This window comes from Anabrus simplex, chromosome 8 (genome assembly GCF_040414725.1).
Source record: "Anabrus simplex isolate iqAnaSimp1 chromosome 8, ASM4041472v1, whole genome shotgun sequence".
NCBI classification, from domain to species: Eukaryota; Metazoa; Arthropoda; class Insecta; order Orthoptera; family Tettigoniidae; genus Anabrus; species Anabrus simplex.
The window spans coordinates 181,102,968-181,126,568 of NC_090272.1; the positions used below are offsets into that span (position 1 = coordinate 181,102,968).

Here is a 23,601-nt window from a genome sequence, read left to right on the forward strand (position 1 = left end):
AGTTTGCCATTATTGTTGGTAGCTAAAGATTTCTTTATGGCTTCTACTGACTTTAACACACATAATTAACACCTCACTGACAGTTATATTCCCCTCTCCTTGGAAATTAGCTGTTGTCTACCCAATTTTAAAGACAAGTAATCTGTCTGAATCACAATACTTCCAACCAATTAGAATTCTGTTGTATCTGTCCAAAAAAAAAAACTAACTCAATAGTACATTGGCAAGTAATGGCATACTTGAACTGCAATAACCTTCTAGATGAGCACCATTAGAAGTTTAGAACATATCACACTACAACAGCAGCACTACTTAAGAGTTAAGGACATTGGTGTGGCTATGAATAAAGGGCAAGTAACAGATGTACAGTATTCGTACTTCTCAGATCACCAGCAGTGCATTTTGGTAGGCGACAATTTCTCATGGCAAACTGTTGAAGATGGAATACCATAAGGGTCCGTGGTAGGACCCTCTTATTTTTGGTTTTTGTCATGGAATTACCTCGAGTAATAAGGTATAGCAACTATTGCATGTATGCAGACAACCTACAAATCGATGCCCATGCTCGTCCTCAACCCCTCTATGCAGTTGTAAGTAACATGAAGATTTGAGATTCATATTAAATGGACTGATGATCATGCACTTAAAAGTGAAAGCAGTGAAATCATAATCCATTCTGATAGGTACACAAAAATCTCACACACAGCTTAATGGAATCCCCATTCAGCCAGCAGTTCCCAGTGGTACTTTCTCTGCAATTTAAAGACAAAGTCAAAACCCTAGGACTTCTTTTTGGACAAACATTTCAGTTGTGACCATATTCTAAATATGTCAGCAAATATTTTTTTCCATACATTCTGTGAAAAAAAAACTCAGAAATATTGCCATTAAAAGTAAGGAAATTACCAATACAGTCCTAAAATGCCCATCTTTGATTACTGTGACTTAGTATACAATAACCTTAGCATATTACTTTCCAACAAACTTCAACGGGGCCCATAATGCATGTGTTAGATTTATCCTCCATGTACCATTGTTTGATTACAGTAAATCTCCACAGCATTCACCGAACTCCAATGGTTAAGTTTGAATGAGCAACAGAATTTGTACTGTCACTACCAGTACATCACATACTGACCCTAATAAACACCTCAGCATACCTTGCCTCTCATGCTACAAGCCCACAAAAGAGATCCTCATCTGGCTCTGTGCTAAGAACACCTGTTCACCAATCAGCTGTTTATAGTAAGTCATTCATTGTCTTCACAAGCTGCATCTGGAATTCCCTATGTGCTGAAATTGGGAGCTTGTCAAATGTATTGTTCTTTAAGAAGCAGTGCAGGAAATGGATGTACTGAAGTATAAAGCTTGCACTGGAATAGATATCTCTAAGTTAGGCAGTAAATTAACCCATTTTCATCCTATTTAAATACCGTAGCAGTTCATTGAGAAAACGCATTTAAATCCTGCACTATGGCAGTCGTCTGCACAGTAACTTTTTTCACTAAACGTATGTACAACAGGGATATTGTCACTTTTGGTCCAGTTCCAGTCATTCAAGTTAGTCTGCGCCAAGGTACAAACTGGTTACGAAAGACTTGGCCCACCGTCATTTGTATCAGTTTCCGTGTCATCAGCACTATTACACACGTAACTCGAACTAAGACATTCGGGGTCTATTTCGTCGTCCTAAACATCACTGTACCGAGCTCAATAGCTGCAGTCTCTTAAGTGTGGCCAGTATCCAGTATTCGGGAGATAGTAGGTTCGAACCCCACTGTCGGCAGCCCTGAAAATGGTTTTCCGTGGTTTCCCATTTTCACACCAGGCAAATGCTGGGGCTGTACCTTAATTAAGGCCACGGTCGATTCCTTCCCACTCCTAGCCCTTTCATCGTCGCCGTAAGACCTATCTGTGTCGGTGCGACGTAAAACTAGCAAAAAAAAAATCACTGTCTTCATAATCACTCTCTAAAACACTATCTGTTAGCTTTCGCATTCCATCTTCAACAACACTAACACATCTGCTCGACGCCATAATTACAACTGACGTGAACAAAATAAGTTGAACAACGATTCTTTTATCTCTTGTTCCAGAAGTTTGTGATAACCTGAGTACGGAGTACGAGAAATAACCGAAGCCACATATCTAAACTTCAGCTCAGAATGCATACAAGTGGCATCTTTGAGTTAGTAACTGAACTACATGTATTGATATACAGCAGTACATCGTCGCGAGCCGAGCTCGTCATTGAATTCATACGCCACAAATAACTTTTGCGAGCTAGGGTCTTCAAATGATGTGATTGGATTAATATAAAGCAGCTTTTTTAAAATCTAACTTATATACTAAGTAAAAATAAAGACCACTGCAGTTATAGAAGCTTGTAAGTTTAATTGTAAGTAAAATAAGTTGTCATATTTCAAATGCAAGTGAATGTATGGTCAGACAGAACAGCAAGCATCATACACTGACTCCTTGCCATGTGAAATAAGGTATTTAATAAATAGACAAACATTTTTTTTAAAAGAACTGGGTGAGATGGTTATGCAGTGGAGAATTTGAACCAGAATGAAAACTTGTGCAAAATTTCAAAAATGCATATTTTGATAATGAACCACAAAACTATTTATTGCAACACCAGAACCCACTAATCATCTCATTAATTTCATTTTAGAAAAGAATTACAGATCTCAGATCACGTTTTTCAGAGGTTGTCACTTGCTGATCTGAAACAAAGTAAACAATTTGTGCTAGCAACGTTTTTTTTTTTTTTTTTTTTTTACATCACTGCAGTTAATATTAGAGAAAGCACAATGGAATATATCGCAGTGTAAACTTGCCAGATTGTCATTAGCACTTACATTGCACCTGCTCGAATGTGATACGATATCTCTTATCTTCACCACCATTCAGCAGCAGAGTCGTCCTCGCTGCCAACTGGACCATAGGAAATTCATTTTGAAACTCTTCACTACTGTTTCGAGAGCAATAAATTCCCAATTTCTTATCGCCTATGAACACAGGAGTTACAGCGATGGCCGTTTTATCTTGCCACCATCATCAGTTTGCGATTTCCACTAATCATCCATCCACTATAAAGCTGACGCAGGTGATCTTTAAAAGGCTGCAGAATGGATGGTAAACCACCAGGAATAGTCACTCGATGTCTTTCTTTCACAAAGATCCTTCACTTCAGTCATGAGATGTTTGGAAACTATCCAAGAGAAGCTTAATTAGCTGTTTCAGCAGTGCTGCTGGTGATGTTTCCTACACTCTTTATACAGTCCATCAGGTTCATGTCTACCCATCCCTTGGGTTGCACATGCATATGTATGCCTTGAGAGAATTTAATGCCCTTTGGCATAGCTGTTTGGGTCATCAGTTTGATGCACCTCTCCATGCCATAAAATAAGATAATGGGAAGCATTACTGTACAGATTTGTTTCTCATTGCCTGTTGATTTTAATGGAATACTTTAAGCACCTCTCCCTGCAATAGTCTTACTGTGAGGTATATCAAATCATACTGGCGTATGATCAGCATTGCTGATTTGGTACAAAAGACTTGTGGTTTTGTGATGCTGTCACAGCATAAAGCAGTCAAAGGCAACAGCTTTTTCCTTATAATCCAGTGGCATTATAATTGTTCTCCACACAGACAGGCTGTATCACTGCATGAATCCACCAACCCATCCACGACTTGCCTTAAATTTTATTCCCCGTAATGCCATTACACAGTCGCTATGCATCCCATCGTTTGTATCATCTCATAGGTTACACTGCAGCCTGTTTAATATAATCGAAGACTGCTTGGTCTATGGAAAACTGTTGGTTTTAGAGCCTCTAAACCAATACTGTTAGTTTGAATTTTTAAAATTATCTTTAGTTTCCACCAGTCTTGAACTAACTTCCTGCTGATTGAAAACTCTTGTTCCACTGCTGTATTCCCATGGTATTCACATAGTATCACAATCGGCGCAAATTCTGCTGTGTATTTTTTATACAGTCTTATAATATGCATGTCTCTAAAATCTCGTATACAATATCCTGTGCGTGCTGGCTGACTAGATACTGTTCTGCTACTGCTGGTAAAAAAAAAAAACAAAAAAAAAAAGATGCTGCTAGGCTGGGGAGGAGCGGCGTGCAATTCTATTGATCACCAGCACTTTGCATCCCTTTCACCAAGGTGACGACTGGTGTTTGCAACAACTCGACCTATGTATAGATGATCAGTGATTGCATACACTGGCCTTTCCCGGTGACTTGCATTACTGGATACTTAAAAACATTCACTGGAGTATCTGGCAGCATAAAATCATTCACTTAGAAAACCTGTTCCTTATACTCAACATGAACCTATCATACATGATTATAAGATCAGGCAAATATTTAACTTCATGTAGTGATTTTAGGACCAGTAAAACTATTATGCCATGGCGACGAATATGCCAGGAAATACGGTATACATTACTGTCTAGGAATTTACAAGATTATAATTTGACTGCTTCAAGTATGGATTTTGCTCAGCATGTTAGAAATGAATGACATTTTTCTCTTTCAGTATTCTTGGTCTACATTCCAATATGTGTTTCATCAATACACCTCTGAGCAATGTTAAGAGACTTATTGGCAGCCTTTGGCCTACTCTTCTGGTTGAAGAGGCTCATGTCGACAAGATGTATCCCCTGAGTAAAACATTTTCATATTTGATTGAAGAGTCGGGCTATATGCATCTTCAAGCCAGTAAGCCAGATACAATAGGTAAGGCATTTATTATATGGTAGACGTAATTAACCACTTGACGTACTTTGACGGATCTCTCCGTCCTGGCTCTCGACTGCACTCCGGTACAAAGACGGATCTCTCCGTCCGCACGTAGTGTTTATTTCCGTACCCGTTCCAAGCCGGTTTCCTTTGTGAAAGTTTTTGATATTAGTAAGGTAACTTCTTGACACATGGAATCACTGTTTTATTCCATTGATGTATTCGATAAGCAGGTCTGTGCAGTTATTCCGCATAAGCGAAATCATGGCTGCCTCCATGTTGAGTGACGAAGCGATTATATGGGAAGTTTTAGAAGAGAATATTGATATATTGATATAGAAATAAGCGATGAAGAATTTAGTAGATATGGAAAGTAGGGAAAGTAGTTCGTGTGATAGAAACTTTAGCACTGGTAGGGGTGAACAAAGTGCTGTTTTGCCGTCAAATATGTCACTGAATTTTAGGCCTACAACTGATGCCGCACCAGCGGCTTCTAATCATGTTTTACGCGATAGGGTATGGAACTGGGAGCACGTAAGTAATACTCCAGAATATCATTCATGCATCACAACTGGTGAAATAGTGTTTTCCAAAGGCACCTAGGACAATGCCGAATGAACTAAAAGTTGTGAACGAATTTATAACAGCAGACTTTTCGGGAACATCTAACTAATGAGGTAAATGCTTATGCAAGTAAATATCATGTATCGGCTGCCGAGGATATAAACAGGGTAATGTCATTTGGAAAGGAACACTGGTTTCCTGTATCTGTGGATGAAATGAAGGCCAGATTACCTTGAAGTGATAATGTATGATGGAAAAAGACGTTCAGACCCAATCTTGTTGTCGACTACAACTATGGAAAGGGTGGTGTTGATTTCCATGAACAGAGACTCGCATCATTCCCCCTTGATGAGGAAGTATGTAAAAGGATACACAAAATATACTTCTACATGCTAGACATGACACTTCTGAATTCCAACATCATTCATCCCCTCCTCAACCCTGAAAAGAAGCGAGTAGTCTTTGCCACCTTCCGGATCAATTCAGCGGAACAGCTGTTGGCAAGTGTGACCTTGCCTGACTATCCAAAATAAGGCACCCAAGCCCTGGGGATACACCACTGAGACTTCAAGAGAGGCACTGGGGACACTTTCTGACCAAAATACCCCCAACAACAAAGAAGGTTATCCCATCACGGAGATGCAAAGTCTGTGTGACACGGGGTCTGAGGAAGGAATCTTCATTTGAATGCCACCGGTGCAAGGTGGCGATGCACGAATATGACTGTTTTATGATCTACCATATTCATAAAGACTTCACAAAGTACATCTGAGAGTAGTTTGGATATTTCCTTTCATTAACTTGCTGGAAAGCATGCTTTTTCAGTGTCGGTGATATCATGTAACGTAATGAAAATAAATGGTACACCAAGGCATAAATAAGTTCAGTTAAATGGTATGTGAATGGGTTAAGAAGTTGAAGTTTCTTTATCTAGGGAAGAAGTTAATTCTGAAGATGGTTTTTCATAGTTTCCCATCTTTACACCTTATAAGGCCACGGTGCCACTTCCTTTCAACTCCTAGCCCTTTCCTAACCCATCGTCGATGGAAGACCTACCTGTTGGTGTGATGCAAAAGCAAATTATGAAAGATAGTAGTAATAAACAATAGGAGCATACAGGGAAAGACAAGACGAGATAGAATACGAAATGAGGAAATAAGGATAAGCGTGGGAGTGTGTAAACTTCAAGAAGAGATTGATATAGCAAAGCTAAATTGGTTTGGACACATGATGCCAGAAGAGAGAATACCAAAGAGAACATTCATGGATACAGACTGGAAAGAGGCCTAGGGGACGTCCTAGAATGAAATGGAGCTCTGTTGTGGACTGTATTGCAAATAGGAGTCGATAGCAATAAAGTACTAGAAGAGGAATGGTGGAAAGATCGATTAAGGTGGAGGGCTTTGGTACACCACCCTACCCAGAGAGAATCTGGAAAAGGGAATGGATACAGAAGTAGTAATAGTAAAAAATGAGTGTTTCAATTAGGAAATTTTACATACATACATTATCATTATAGACTGTTATGCCTTTCAGCGTTCAGTCTGCAAGCCTCTGTGAATTTACTAAACGTCGCTACAATCCTCGATTTGCAACTAGTGTTGTGGCCTCATTTAGTTCTATACCTCTTATCTTTAAATCGTTAGAAACAGAGTCTAACCATAGTCGTCTTGGTCTACCTCTACTTCTTTTACCCTCCATAGCAGAGTCCATTATTCTCCTAGGTAACGTATCCTCCATTCGCCTCACATGACCCACCACCGAAGCCGGTTTATGCGTACAGCTTCATCCATCGAGTTCATTCCTAAATTAGCCTTTATCTCCTCATTCTGAGTACCCTCCTGCCATTGTTCCCACCTGTTTGTCCCAGCAATCATTCTTGCTACTTTCATGTCTGTTACTTCTAACTTATGCATAAGGTATCCTGAGTCCACCCAGCTTTCGCTCCCGTAAAGCAAAGTAGGTTTGAAAGCAGACCGATGTAAAGATAGTTTCGTCTGGGAGCTCACTTCCTTCTTACAGAATACTGTTGATCGCAGCTGCGAGCTCACTGAATTAGCTTTACGACACCTTGATTCAATCTCGCTTACTATATTACCATCCTAGGAGAACATACAACCTAAATACTTAAAATTATCGACCTGTTCTAGCTTTGTATCACCGATCTGACATTCAGTTCTGTTTAATTTCTTACCTACTGACATCAATTTAGTCTTCAAGAGGATAATTTTCATACCATACTCATTGCACCTATTTTCTAGTTCCAAGATATTAGACTGTAGGCTTTCGGCACAATCTGCCATTAAGACCAAATCGTCAACATAGGCCAGACTGCTTACTACATTTCCACCTAACTGAATCCCTCCCTGCCATTTTATATCTTTCAGCAGATGATCCATGTAAACTACGAACAGCAAAGGTGAAAGATTACAGCCTTGTCTAACCCCTGTAAGTACCCTGAACCAAGAACTCATTCTACCATCAATTCTCACTGAAGCCCAATTGTCAACATAAATGCCTTTGATTGCTTTTAATAATCTGCCTTTAATTCCATAGTCCCCCAGTATGGCGAACATATTTTCCCCCGGTACCCTGTCGTATGCTTTCTCTAGATCTACAAAACATAAACACTACTGCCTATTCCTCTCGTAGCATTTTTCAGTTACCTGGCACATACTGAAAATCTGATCCTGACAGCCTCTCTGTGGTCTGAAACCACACTGGTTTTCATCCAGCTTCCTCTCAACAACTGATCGCACCCTCCCTTCCAAAATGCCAGTGAATACTTTGCCTGGTATACTAATCAATGAGATACCTCGATAGTTGTTGCAATCCTTCCTGTTCCCTTGCTTATAGGTAGGTGCAATTACTGCTTTTCCCCAATCTGAAGGTACCTTACCAACACTCCATGCTAATTTTACTACTCTGTGAAGCCATTCCATCCCTGCCTTCCCACTATACTTCACCATTTCAGGTCTAATTTCATCTATTCCTGCTGCCTTGTGACAATGGAGTTTATTTACCATCCTTTCCACTTCCTCAAGCATAATTTCACCATCATCATTTTCCTCCTCCCCATGAACTTGGCTGTTCACAACACCACCAGGATGATTTCCTTTTACATTGAGAAGATGTTCAAAATATTCCCTCCACCTCTCCAGTGATTGAGTTCACCTGAATTACTCAAAACACTGTTCATTTCCTTTTTCCCTCCCTTCCTAAGATTCTTTATTACTGTCCAGAAAGGTTTCCCTGCTGCTTGACCTAGTCTTTCCAGGTTGTTACCAAAATCTTCCCAGGACTTCTTTTTGGATTCAACAACTATTTGTTTCGCTCTGTTTCTTTCATCCACGTACAACTCCCTATCTACCTTGGCCCTTGTTTGGAGCCATTTCTGATAAGCCTTCTTTTTACGTTTACAAGCTGCTTTCACTTCATCATTCCACCAAGATGTTCGCCTTTTCCCATCTTTACACACAGTTGTTCCTAGGCATTCCCTTGCTGTTTCTACTACAGCATCCCTGTATGCCACCCATTCACTTTCTATATCTTGAACCTGCTTACTGTGTACTGTTTGAAACTTCTCACTAATCATATCCATGTACTTCCGTCTAATGTTCTCGTCCTGGAGATTTTCTACCCTTATTCGTTTGCAGACAGATTTCACTTCTCTGCCCTAGGCCTAGAGATACTTAGTTCACTACAGATCAGATAGTGGTCTGTATCATCGAAAAATCCGCGGAAAAACTCGTACATTCCTAACAGATTTCCTGAATTCGAAGTCTGTTAAGATAGTCTATTATTGATCTAGTACCCCTAGCCTCCCATGTGTAGCGGTGAATAGCCTTATGCTTGAAGAATGTATTCGTAACAGCTAAACCCATACTAGCACAGAAGTCCAGCAAATGCTTCCCATTCCCATTAGCTTCCATATCTTCCCCACATTTACTAATCACCCTTTCGTATCCTTCAGTTCTATTCCCAACTCTCGCATTGAAATCGCCCATTAGCACTATTCTATCCTTGCTGTTGACCCTGACCACGATGTCACTCAATGCTTCATAAAACTTGTCAACTTCATCCGCATCCTCACATGGTGAATACACGGACACAATTCTAGTCCTAATTCCTCCAACTGACAAATCTACCCACATCATTCGCTCATTTACGTGCCTAACAGAAACTATGTTCCGTGCAATGGTATTCCTGATAAAGAGCCCTACCCCAGACTCTGCCCTTCCCTTTCTAACACCCGTCAAGTACACTTTATAATCTCCTATATCTTCCTCGTTATCTCCCCTTACCCGAATATCACTTACTCCTAACACATCCAGATGCATCCTCTTTGCTGACTCCGCCAGTTCTACTTTCTTTCTTCCATAAGCCCCATTGATATTGATAGCTCCCCATCGAATTCCATTTTGTTCACCAAGGTGTTTCCAAGGAGTCCCTCGCCTGTCAAATGGGAGTGGGACTCCGTTACTCCCATAGGTCCGAGGCTTGCTTAAAATGTTCTGAGCTCGGTATATTCATGAAGCAGGATGCTACCCTACTTACACATAGTCCAAGTGAGGATCTCTCCTCTAACGGGTTATGGACCACTGGTGGATTGTATAGTCCTAGCCGCCTGAGCACAAGGAGGGCCATGACTCAGAATATGTCCGAGATGCCCACTTCCATTCCATAGCAACTGGTATCCCGACTCAGGACCACTTGCTAGGCCACTCAGCCGTTGCCCATGGTTCACGAACTAGGACGTGACTACAGTAACCCACAAACATGAACCATAGGAAATTTTAGATAGAGGAAAAATATACACTGAAACAAAGGAAATTATGTGGAACTTCTCACTCGTGAGGGAGTTCCTTCATATCAACCAACATATCTAAACCTAAAATCCTGTCCTCCCATTAGCAGAACTTAATTTCATTTTTCTTTATCCATCGCTACCATACTAGTCTCGCCAGTTTTGTTTTAAGCCTGTCGCTTTGTCTGCTTTTGCCAACTCCCCGTTTACTTTTGACACTTGGTAAAATCTCAGCATACACAGCATCACCTACTTGCACATGTCCTGACACGAAATGTAAACAGGCTTGTGTATAGAAGAATCACACGGTGGTGATGATGATGATGATGCTTGTTGTTTAAAGGGGCGTAACATCTAAGTCATTGGCCCAAGAAGAATTGTCAGTGTACTTAATCCTGTGTAAAATCTTTCATCTTAATGTGCCATATATATGTGGGGAATAATCCATGTGCCTTAATATTAGAAGGGGAAATTAAAAAAAAAAAATTGTTTTGTATTTACAAGAACAGACTATATAAGTTTGATATAAAATAACGTGCTGCAGTTTTCGGACACGGTTGTAGTAGCGTGATTCTACAGTAACGCGTGAAATGTCTGGCAATTGCTGTCAGTTTCTTGAGGTAGTTTTGCTTTTTCTCCAGTCGTGAATAAAACATTCACCGATGTATATACCCTTTCTCCCTGTTGCACAATTTCCAGTATTCTCTATCTTCAGTAATGCCAAGATTCCGTAGCCATGAACAAGTAATAACAAGAACCTATTGTACTTGTAGCCATTCTTAACATTTGATTCATGCTATGTCTAACTAGGTAACTGATGCCATGTGCAACACTGAGGTGTAACTGAATTCAGGTATTGAGAGAGCAGTAGCAACCTTAACTGGGGGGAAAAAAGTGTAGAGTATTATTTGCAAATATAATGTATTACTTACCTTACTTTTAATAAACATTTATGCAGTATGCTCTTTGCCAAGAAATGTTGTTCTATTTTGAAAGAAGAGACTAGAAGCACTTAGGGCAAATAGTGGCAAAGCTTGATTTAAACTTGTTCTAAAGGCATAGAAGTGATCCGTTTATTGCCAAAGTATAGATAAACCTCTGTCATTAACCATCCAAGAAATCTGCATGATGATGTACCCCTTCTTTTCAGTCAAGCTTGTACTTTGAAATTTTCAGCCGATCACTTTTTGTATCAGAAAGTCTACAAGTAGAGAGTGATTTTACTGAGTAAGAAAGGTGGATTGCCAAAAGTAGACCTTGTGAAAGTTTTCAGATACAATTGAGCAAATGCGTAGTTGTCAGAGAAGGAACTCTATATATGCATTGGCCACCTGGGTAGAGGTTCATTGATATAGGCTGCATGGTTGGGGAGTTAAGTACAGTTGAAGAAATTTCTATTTGTTCAAGAACTACTTGTTGAATGTTAATATTGATGCTTTCACAGTCCATACTTGTAGACATGATAATGTCATTATTGTAGAAGTCTTCCTCGTGAACAATCAAGATTTTCTTCTGAAGACACAGAGCAAAGTTCTGTATGAATCATAGTGTTTAACCTTGTTTTCTTGACATGGCAAAAGCCCATATCATGTCTAAAAGTACTTACTGGATTTTGAAAATAATTACACCCTTAAATTTGCAGTGCCTCTCACACTAGGTGAAGAAAACAGTGTAGTTCCATAAAATAAAAAGTTAGGTAATTATTGACACCATTGTGAAGCACTGCAAGTTTATGGACCCCTTGGTAACAATACTTAACCATTCGTTAGGTGCAATATTTTTGTAACATTACTAGGTTCAACTCATCAGAGATTTTTGTATTTCCAAGGATTTTAAAAAACATAAGTTGTTCTGTCAGTTGTTTTAACATATTGAAGAAACTCGGCGCGTTACTGGATTGTTGCCGACGGAGCTCGGAGAATCTATGGGCTCACGTTTTCACTGCAGCAAAAAACAGAAGCCCCCATTTCAGTGAACTGTGACTTTTCCAGAATACTGTTGGATGATTCTAGTAAGCATAAAATGTACTAAATGTTGAGCGCTCTTCTTTCAAGACATTGATAACACAGCTGTGTTTTTACAAAATCTGTGGCGGTGTTATTCACTCCTAGCTGTGAAGTGAACGAGGAAGTACATGCGTGCACGAAGGAAGAATGTGTGTTCATTTGAGGTGCAGGTTGTCATTCTTATGAATATTTAATGCCTAATTGAAGTGTGTACATAATTTAGATAAACCAATACTTATGGAAGACTCAGGTTCTGAAATTGACGAGGATGGCAGTTGCAAAGTGAATAGGATTCTGACTCTTCAGGGAAGTAAACTTAGATAATGAGCTAATTTCAAAGAGGGGTCTAGTGGGTTCTGTAATAGTTTTTTAGAATTCCATAAAAGGTTTGGTTTTTCCTGTGTACAGATGACAACCTGCAGCAACTTCATGCAAACCAGTCTTCAAACAATGAATGGCAGGAGCTCAAATTACTTGTTGCAAACAAGGATACCCATGTCAGTTCACCACTTCAGCTAGACCCTGTATATTTAATTATAATGTTTTAGATGTGCCCTCAATATTTGTCAAATTTCAAAATATTAACCCATATGCACCCACCCGCCGTTCGCTCTGACATTGCTAGGAATCCGCCAACTTTTTAGTATGCAACCTGGGTGTTGCAAGCTTTCGGTTAAAACAGTATATCACATTATTACGGGACCTGTTTTATATTATTGAGAAATTCCACACTATTGCTCATGACACAAAAAACAGAACAATACAGAAATATAACACATAAAAAAATCCCTTTGAAATCTTAAATTTTTCATTAACTTATCTCACCTCGGAAGTTCTTTAGTGTGTGTTACGGCCTTAATTATAAGACACGAGCCTAACATTTGCCTTATTTTGAAATAAGGAAATAATAGGAAACCAATATAACATGAGCCTAACATTTGCCTGATTTGGAAATAAGGAACTAATGGGGAAACAAATCACGAGTAAGCGTATGATGAGATTTGAACCTATATCCCAAATACGAACTTACAGCCATATCTCTCACTCTGTGTATTATTATTATTATTATTATTATTATTATTATTATTATTAAGATTCAGTCTGAGAATCAATGGTAAAGTGTTCACATCCAGGAACCAAGATCGTAGGTTCAAATCCAGCAGTCACAATCGGATCTTGAGGGGTGGGAGAAAGTTCATTCGGCATTCCATGTCGTACGATATTACTACGTGAAAGATCTCTGGTGATATATTTCATGTTCATTCATGCACAGGATCACTAATAACTCTTCCTCACTAACACTGCTGAAATCAGAGCCTAAAACATCAAATATGCTTTGAATTTCGCTATTACTGAGCATTTTGCGCGAACAAGCAACTTCCTTCTCAGCTATCTTGTCAACAGAATACAGATTTCTCTATTGATATTTTAATCAATTCTCTTTGCCAAAACAGCATACCAGAGCACTCTGGTGACACTTTGAGACACCAAGAAGAGATTTCAATTAGAATTGTTTCCGGAAAAAGCCAACAGATGTAACAAATATCTCCAATATGCGACCTTGCATCCCGGTGTACCAGTCCGCTTGTGGAGTCCTGGCCCAGCCGCTCGAGCGCGTACCAGTCCGCTTACGGGTGCATAGGGGTTAACATCCTATAGATCGAACACAAGATATGATGGGAGTGGGCACCATATTGTCAGTATTATATAGTCTTAGTGTTTACTTTGTTTTTGTCATATTTCATGCCGTTTGTTATTAATATACAAATATGCCCGATTACATGTAATTGAATCAGAGAAAGCGGCACACAAACAGGAATGAGCACAATCAACCTCGCAGATTTATTTTTAAAAATGTGCTAAGCTGACAAGGGATCTCGTTCAACTGGCGTGTCACATGCACACTGCAGTTGGCATATTGGAGGGTAAAGGCAGATTACATTATCCATGCATGCACGGCAATGAGAAGACTCTGCCCTCAATCTCTGAGATTGTATGCACCTAATAGAGGGTTAAATTGAAAACAGATTTTCAATATTTTTAGTGCCTTAAATCATTTGAAGTGAACATTTTTGCTGACTCGTCCTGTATTTATGCACACATTACGCGTACCCATAGTGCTGGGAAAACCCTTATAGTTTGCCCTCATAGGCAACTGTATATGCAACTCCCTTGCAAGGAAACAAGACTAAAGCTGTTGACATTTCTTTTTCATCTGGACACCAGCGCACACTTACACACCGAAGGCTGGAAGTACACATCAAACTGGATGATCCAGTCAGTATGTCAACTCCTTATGACAGTCACACCAGTTGACCGGTCCCCGTATTGCAACTCTGCATGAACAAGGGCTGTTAGTTTGGAACATAGCCTGAGCAATCAGGGTGAACCATACTAACGTTGCGACAATTTGGAATCGCTTCCAAAAACCCAGGAGTATGGAGTATTTGCCTTGTACCGGACGACCATGATAGACAGCTGCTTGGGGACGATTCCTTTGGATTCGGCCCTTGGCCCCATTGGCAATGCAGTGCAGTTGCACAACAGCTTATGGAGGCCGCTGGCACAGCTGTTACACCACAAACCATCCGCAATAGTCTTTGATGTGAATCTGCATGCTAGGCATCTGTGGCAATTGCTTCTACTGACCCTGCAGCATCATGGTGCTCAGTAAAGATGAGCGAGAGTGTGAAGTTTGGACCTTGAATCGGTGGCAACATGTTCTTTTCATGGATTTGTGTGGGATCTCCTGCACCCTTGATATCCATCAACGTTGTGTATGGAGACGGCCTGGAAATGCCGAATGCATCAATCACCCTGCCCTGGGGGTCCAGCAGAGCAAGGGTCTATCATGGTTTGGGCTAGAAAACTGTACGGCTGCTGGATGCCGTTCATTAATGTTGAAGGCAACCTGCAGGCAGAGGCATATAACATCCTCTAACCTTTGTGCAGGTTTTTCAAGTCATGTTGGCGACAGGTTCCACCTACATGACAACGCCAGAGTGCACCGTACGTGCCTGGAAATCATCTACCTTTGGGAGGTCGGGGGTCACTCGGATGGAGCGGTATGCATTTTTCTTGGATCTGAATCCCATCTAGCACACTTGAGACCATTTGAAATGGGCTATCCGAGGCCACAGGAATCTTCCATGTACAAGGATGGATGTCCATAGAAATGCCATTGAGGAATGGGAGAGTCTGGACAGGGAACACCTAGATGAATTAGTGAACACAGGCTGGACAAGGAACGCCTAGATGAATTGGGCGGCATGCCTCGAAGGGTGCGAGCCTGCATCAATGCCAGAGGTATGACTTGGTATTGAGAGATTTAGATTTGTTTGCAAGAATGCAGCATTCTGAAAGAATGTTTGTTTGCAATATATTGCTTCTTTGATGTACAGTGTGTCTAGTAGTATGTACCTATCCCTAACAGATTATACAGATTGCTGTCTGGCAGAAACCAGGGTGGTGCAAAACATTTTTTGATGTGTATATAATTTGTAAGATGAGACATAAAATGCTTATCACTTGTTGGTTCTTGAGTGTATTTCAATGTTAGACTTTCTTTTAACAAACTGAGGTTATGCTTAGAAATATTTTAAAATAAAACTTCTACCACACTTTTCTAGCCACGGGGACATGATCATTGAGATGTTTTCACTGGCTTCTTATAAGGGCAGTACCGTTTCAAGTCTTGGCTATGCATGTTTTGAAATTACATGTCTTCTCCCTATAGCTCAGATTACAATAAAATTGTTGGCCTGATGGCTAATGATCATAAGACTGCTGCGTGAAACTATAAAAGTTTATGAACGTAATCCTGAGGTTTTCATTAAAGCTACAAACTTTAGGAGTAGTTCCCTTAAGAACACGATTTGAATCTTTAATTTGTGTATTTTGTCCTAGGTGTTGCATTAAGTGACTCTCCCGCTGGCCTGGCAGCATATATTCTTGAGAAGTTCTCAACATGGACTGATCCATCATGGCGGTCTCTGCCCGATGGGGGATTGACTAAGAAATTCGCTCTTGTTGACTTACTGGACAATATAATGATTTATTGGGTCTCTGAATCAATCACTACATCTATGAGACTATACAGCGAGACATTTAACAAAGCCCAGCTTTCACTCAACATGGACAGGTAATATAATTCCATATTTTTAATCTTCCATTGCTTGTTTCTTTTTCATGTTCTTAATTCCTAAGATTTTTCTTGTTACTTTCATTCCTTATAGGCTACTTACCAGAATATAACTTGTGCAGTTTCACTATTAGTAATTAACATTTGGCTAAAAACCTTGCAGTAGAGCCTCCAGATATCCAAGGTTGGATTTTGGAGTTGGCTGACTAGGCTACATCGTAGGGGCCTGCACTGTATGAAATAAGTAAAATTAAAAAGAATTGAAAATAATCACAAGTTAAACATGTTCGATGATCATCACCATCTTTAATATCTACACATATTCTTTAGTTGGTGCACTTCCTGTTCACCTAATGGCACATCAAGATTGTAGTGCACTGAGAAAAAGCAAAAAATGCGTAGTGAATGGAACTTTTTTAAATTTGTTAATTCTAGTACCAAAAGTTGTTTACATTCCATTTATCTTTGAATTTAGTTAATTTTAATTTTTCCCAAACAAATACAGTAACATTAAGTTCAGAACTATACAAAATGTGTTTATCTGTATCCAGTCATTATGTCGTCTCACAGTGAACATGACAAAGCGGACATAAATGTGACAGTCCATGGGAAAAGATATCTTAACTTCCCAGAGCTCATTTTGCAGGAGAGAGAGAACATTCACGTCAAAATACCTAGTTCCTAGTTACTGCAGAAAGCATTACTTCTGAGTTTTCTCAACAATTCACTCCATAGGCTTTTGAGGGACGTGAAGTTCCTGTGCCAATCTCACAATCCTCTTCCATCCTTTTCGATCTTGAGCCTGCTCTTCCCAGTTATTAATTTGGAGAGTCTGGCATATCTTGTTGATCTTCTTCCGGGTGCTTCGGGGCCTTCCTGAAGGTCTTTTCCCATTAAGAGATCCCTTGTATAGATCGTCTGGTGCTCTGTTATCCTGCATCCTCAGTACATGTCCAGCCCAGCACAGTCTGTTGAATTCTATCATACCCATTATTGTGTGTTGAGAGAGGGTGTAAATCTCATTAGATCTTTTCTGCCAGCTTTGAGAGATAGGATCGAAGTATGGGCCAAATATTTTCTATAAACTTTATTCTCAAAGACTTGCAACTGCTGCTGCTCTCTTGGTTATAATCCATATCTCAGAACCATACAGGACTGGTCAAATGATTGTATTATAATCATTTTTGCATTCCTTGTTAAAACCTTGGAGTCTAGTATAGGGCTCATAGAGTAAAATGCCTTATGTGCATTCTTAATTCTAGCTTGGTGTTCCTGTTGCCTTCGGTTTTGCTCATCGATTAATACACCAAGGAATTTAAACTCCTACTCTTTTAGATATATATTTCCCAATCTTCAAAGCAATCTGTCAACCCCTTCATGATTCAGTCTCTGTACAACCATGTAATGTCTTATCATTTACCCAGAAACCAATTTTTGCTACCATTTCCTCTAGTTCTACAAATAACTGCCTAATTTCTAATTCATTGCAGCCAGTAAGGACAGTATCATCCGCACAGGCAAGGACTTTTTCTCCCCAATATGATGCCAGCAGGTACAAGAGCTTATTTCCTGATAATCTTCTCCAGTGCAGTGTTGAATTTTTTTTTTTATTTTTTTTTTTTTGCTAGGGGCTTTACGTCGCGCCGACACATATAGGTCTTATGGCGACGATGGGATAGGAAAGGCCTAGGAGTTGGAAGGAAGCGGCCGTGGCCTTAATTAAGGTACAGCCCCAGCATTTGCCTGGTGTGAAAATGGGAAACCACGGAAAACCATCTTCAGGGCTGCCGATAGTGGGATTCGAACCTACTATCTCCCGGATGCAAGCTCACAGCCGCGCGCCTCTACGCGCACGGCCAACTCGCCCAGTCAGTGTTGGATAGAAGAGGAGATAATGCATCCCCTTGTCTCAGACCAGTTTTATTCTGGAAGGAACTTGATTTTCTGCCCTTGAGCAAAATACAGCTAATATTACCATCTATACAGTTTGCACACGTTAATTTTAATGGGAAAGCCAAACTCCATGATTGTTCCGCTGCCCTTCTCTTTGGATTGAATTATATGCCTTCAAGAAATCTATAAAGAGAATGAATAGACTGCTTGTGTTCCCACACCTTATTAATAGACTTAATTGCAAATATGTTGTCTGTAGTGGATCTGTTACTACGACAATTGTTCTGATAGTCCCCAATAACATTTTCAGTAAATGGTTTTAAATGTTATAAATGAATAAGACAGAATTTTGTATGCTGTGTTTACAAGTGATATATCACAATTTTGAAGTTCTTCGTTATCCCCTCCTTTATGAATTGGGCCAGTAAGTGATTCCTGCCAATCTTTTGGAATAACTTCATCATGCCATATCCTTAGAATGATCTTATATATGTATTTCTCATTTTTCTCCACCGTATTTAATAAGCTCAGCGGGAATGTTGTCGCCAGTAGATTTCTGTATCACAATTGAGCAAGGTAATTTAATAATTTGTCCTGATCAACAATTGAATTTCCAGACTAATCTCTCATAATACTCAATCTTTGTAAATCCTTTGTGTTGACAGTTCCATACATCTTGCTGATGTTCCTGTTTCTGTAGTCATTTTGGATTGATTCTAGTTATTGTCTTAGGTAGACTTTTTTCTTCCTACGAATTAAATTACTACATTCTTTCTGTTTTTATCTGTATAGTTCCTCAACATCTACATTCTTATTAGACTACAGCCACTTATTACGCCATATTGCCACTGCATCTTGACATGCCTCATCGAACCATTTCTTTTTCTTACTAACACCTTTTGGTATCACTTTCATTGCTACTGTTATGATTTGTTTAGAGTTATTCCACATTCGTTCACAAACTTCGTCAATTGTTTCATCAATGTCTTCTGTAGGATCTTCTCCCAGAAAATCAAATCTGTAATTTCCACATGATACTTTAATCTTTCATCCTCCTGCTTCAGTTTTTCAGTGTCAACGCCGCATCTTTCCTCAATCTTTGACTTGTAAGGGGTTTTTAATTTAATTTTAACAGAAGCAATAAATTATCACATTGTGATTAGATCCTATCTCAGCTCCTCCGTAAACTCTGATGTCAATTATGGAGCTTCTATGCTGGTTATCAATTAGTACATGATCTGATTGGCAGTCTTACTGTCACACGAATACTATGTTTCCTTATGTATTTGTTTATGTGGGCAAGTGGTACTCCACACATTCATGTTTGTGGATGTAGCAAAATTGATTAGTCTAATGGCATTATCATTGCTTTCATCATGCAGACTTTCCCTTCCTATTGTTGACACAAAAATTTCTTCTTTTCCAACTTCTTTCCCTTTGTGCCGTTTGGTGTCGGGACATTTCAGCCATTTACTAAAGTTTCTTCTGTCGTGCGCCATTCTCTGAACCTCACCCAGGGTCTTCCCTCGCTTCCTGATCAGTCCCAAGATGTACTCCTCCCATTCAATCCGTGGCCTCCCTCGTGTTATTCTTCCTGTTGGTCTGGCTCGCCACACCTGCTTCGCTTTCCTTTCATCTTCAATTCTTTCTAGGTGACCAATCCAACCCAATCCTCTCCTCTCAATGACATCCATTATTGGCTCCTGCTGAAGCTCATTTCTTACTGTGGTGTTTCTAATATGGTCTCTTAGAGTTTTCCCGGCAACTTTCCGTAAATCTCGTCTCGGCAGCAACCAGACGTCTCTCCAGTTTTTTAATGCACTGTCCAACTCTCTGCACCATACAGGAGGATTGGCAGGTACACAGCATGATATACCTGCATTTTTGTGTTTCTAATAATTTCTTTCTTCCCTATGATTGTGTTGTTTATACCATAGTGAACTTGATTAGCTTTTCTTATTCTGTTTATTTCTGCCTCTAATTTTCCGTCCTCTCTGAAAATGGTGCCCAGATACTCGATTTGTTCTACTTCCTCAATATCCTCATTGTTCCACTTGATTTGAAGCTGTACTTGTTCTCCTTTGGTGAACTGCATGACCTTGGTTTTGCTCGCATTCACTTCCATCCCACGGTCCTGGAAGGCATAAGCCCATTCAGTAAGAGTTTGTTGGAGATCCTTCTCCTTTCCCAGCCAAAATCAGAATGTCGTCTGCATAGACCAGGGATTGGATATATATTGGTCTCATGTTCCAGTTGCCAACCTTAATTCTTTTAGTTCAGTCTCTGAAGACCGTAAAAGCACTTAGTGGGACGTAAAACAAATATCATTATTATTCTTTTAGTTCTTCTTTTACACTGCTTAATGACTTGGTTCATGAAGATCACAAAGTGAAGAGGACTCAAGCTGTCACCCTGCTTTACTCCCTTCACCATTTCAAATTCCCTAGAGCATTCACCAGCTATTCTCACCACTCCCTGGACTCTATTGTACATGCTCCTAATGCGGCATAAGAGAGTCTTGGTTACCTTTTCTTCTTCAAGTGCTGACCAAAGCTGTTCCCTGGGAACCGAGTCAAATGCGGCCTTTAGGTCGACAAATGCAGCTAGAACATCCTTCCCTCAACTAAGTCGTTTCTCTATAACAGTTCTTAGTGTGTGTGTATATATGGTCGTGTGTTTGTCGACTTGGTCTGAAAGCACACTGTTCTTCCAACTTTTCCTCTACTTCTTTTCTCAGCCTCCTCTCCAATATGCGAGGGTATATCTTTCCAGCCACACTGGAAAGACAAATTGCTTGATAGTTTGCACAGTCCAGAGTGCTGCCCTTCTTATGGATAGGAACAATAATGTTAAGTTTTAGCAGGTACACTTGACATGGTGTATCCCTCAAGGTTCCAAACCACCTGCTATACATTATAACTAGCAAATCCTATTCTAATAGAAGGGGTGAGGGCGAGTGCCTGGCACCTTAAAACTGGGACTACTCTGTTAAGGTGTGGCAACCATGACAGAAAAGTCTCTGGCCCTCTAGGTTGGGGTTGCAAATAGGGTTAATGGCTCTATGGCATTAAAAAAAAAAAGTTATGTATATCTCACATTTGCCTTGGATGAATAAGAATGGATATTAAAATATGACGACCCTGCAACGGAAATTGGCTTTATGAATAGGAACTTTGAATGTAAGAACCCTGTATAAACCTGGATCCTTCAAAATCTTTAGTCAACAGCTGGAGAAGTATAGTGGGAATTGCTGCAATTCAAGAGACTACATTATTAGGTAATGGTATACTGGACATGGAGAAGTATACACTTTTTAAGAGTGGTCTAGAAACTGGACCCCATGAATTTGGTACTGCATTTTGTGTCCAAAATTCACTAATAGTGAGTGCTGTCCTTTGCACATGTGAATGAAAGACTATGCTATTTGAGGGTACATTCTAAATGGTTTAACATAACACTGGTGAACTGCCATGCCCCCATGAACGACAAGGATGATCATGTTAAAGACTCCTTTTGAGGATTTGTTAGAACTGTGGAATAAATTACCCAAACCTGTCAAAATGATTTTGGGCGATTTCAATGCAAAAGTTGGAAAAGGCCGGTCAAGTCAGGAATATCCTGCTACCATATATGACAGACTGTACAACTTGCGACTGTCTGGCCGAGGATCAGGCGGCCATTACCAAACCTGACAACCAGAAGGGGGGCCAACGGCTAAGGGCGGAGGAGTTTCCCTTTTGGAGGCCAGATGAAGCCTTTGTGCAGGAAATGGCACATGAATTCATCAGAAGTTGGCAGTCAATGGCTACGAAGGCAGAAGGAACCTTGTAAACACCTCAACGGCGGAGTAGGCAGAGAAACTGAACCACAAACTGCTGCCTTGCAGATAGGGAATGGACTCCAAAGGCTAAGGGAAGATACTCTGACAGAAAATGGGCTGGCATGACAGCTAAGAGGGCAGCCCCCTCATCATGCTAGCTTCCGTAGGGCTAATAACCCACGTGGAGCGAAATTAACTATTCAGAGAAACATGAGTAGCCGGACAGATAACAAGTCAACAACCTGGCGCGAAAAGGTATATGAGAATTGGTACTTGGAATGTGACTTCTCAGTCAGGGAAGGAGGTAGAAATAGTCGAAGAAATGGAAAAGTACAAGCTTGCCATACTTGGAGTCAGTGAAACCAAGAGAAAAGGTAATGGCCAAATAAATTTGGATAAGGGATATGTAATGAGATACTCAGGAGTCAGCAGGAATGAACTGGCAAAAGATATATGTATATTTTTCCCGTTTAAAGTGTTTTGTTGTAAATATATTTCCCGGTTAAACAGTTCAGATTTTAGAGCCTCTTGAGATAGAAAATGTCCGCTCAAAGCAGCCCATGGTTAGAACCCTCCAGTCTCCGCACAAGTTGCACCCTGTGTTAAGACCGTTTGCACGCTCGCGGTGTGTCTGGTGTCACGGAACCTGTGCAGGCTTGCCAAGACCATACGACGTCACGCTATGACAACACGGACACCAGATGCTCACTCTCACCTTGTGGAATCGAATCGAACCCATCAGTCGAAATTTCCACTCCACCGTTCCATCTAGCGGAACAGAATAGAATCGAACGGGATTCTACGTGGGAAACATAAAGCACGCAATGGATGGTTTGATAAAACTTTAATGCAGTAATTTGCAGGCCGCGACAGGGTGAAGTCATTAATCAAAGTGGCCTAAACATTAATTAAAAACCGTAAAGTGTATTTGTCCACCACATTACTGTTAATCTACCTCAAAATTGAATATTCTATCCCGTTTGATTTTTCATTCCCTTGCTTATTTCCTCCCAGGCATTCTCTCTTACGGTGTTGTTGCAATAATACTTATGGGTCTTACCGTAGAGGATATTACGTTTTTGAACTAAACTGGTAAGATTTTCAGTGTCCATTATTAGTGAGGTGAACAAAAATAACTTCCCGACTGTATGCAGGAAACGGCCAACTTGCCAGCAGCCAGTTGATACACATGCCGCCAAACAGCCGGCCGAAAGTTCCCGATCGTTTACGAAGTTGAACGAATGTTGATAGCTAACTGGATGTTGGTGGGAGGCACACAGAAGCTCCTTGCATATTGTGTTCTCTACCTATCTTATGTACGTTGCCTAGCGACAGCGACTCTATGCATTAATCTTGGTGACAGCACGTTGGATTGTCATATCCCAATGCACGTTTTCCGATGGTTTTTCGTTCATAACTCGCCAACAAAAGCGAAAATGAAAATTCCGGCTTCGAGGTGCATTCGGACCCCTTTCCATCTACAGATGTTCAAAATTTCTACGTGCTGTAGATTTTGCTGGGCATCGCGCACAGACAGACAGACAAACACTTCGTTTTATAATATTATAGATAATACAACAGTTGCCCCTTCTCTACCACGCGGA

General features: G+C 40.2%; 1 protein-coding gene across 1 annotated transcript in view; it reads left to right on the forward strand.

Moving 5' to 3' along the window:
* LOC136878924 (juvenile hormone epoxide hydrolase 1) overlaps window positions 1–23,601 on the forward strand; it is a 69,499-nt gene that overhangs the window by 36,428 nt on the left and 9,470 nt on the right. The window contains exons 4-5 of the mRNA XM_067152538.2: window positions 4,564–4,763; window positions 16,050–16,284. Of these exons, the coding sequence (XP_067008639.2) occupies window positions 4,564–4,763; window positions 16,050–16,284 (435 nt within the window). The remainder of the gene's footprint in view (window positions 1–4,563; window positions 4,764–16,049; window positions 16,285–23,601) is intronic.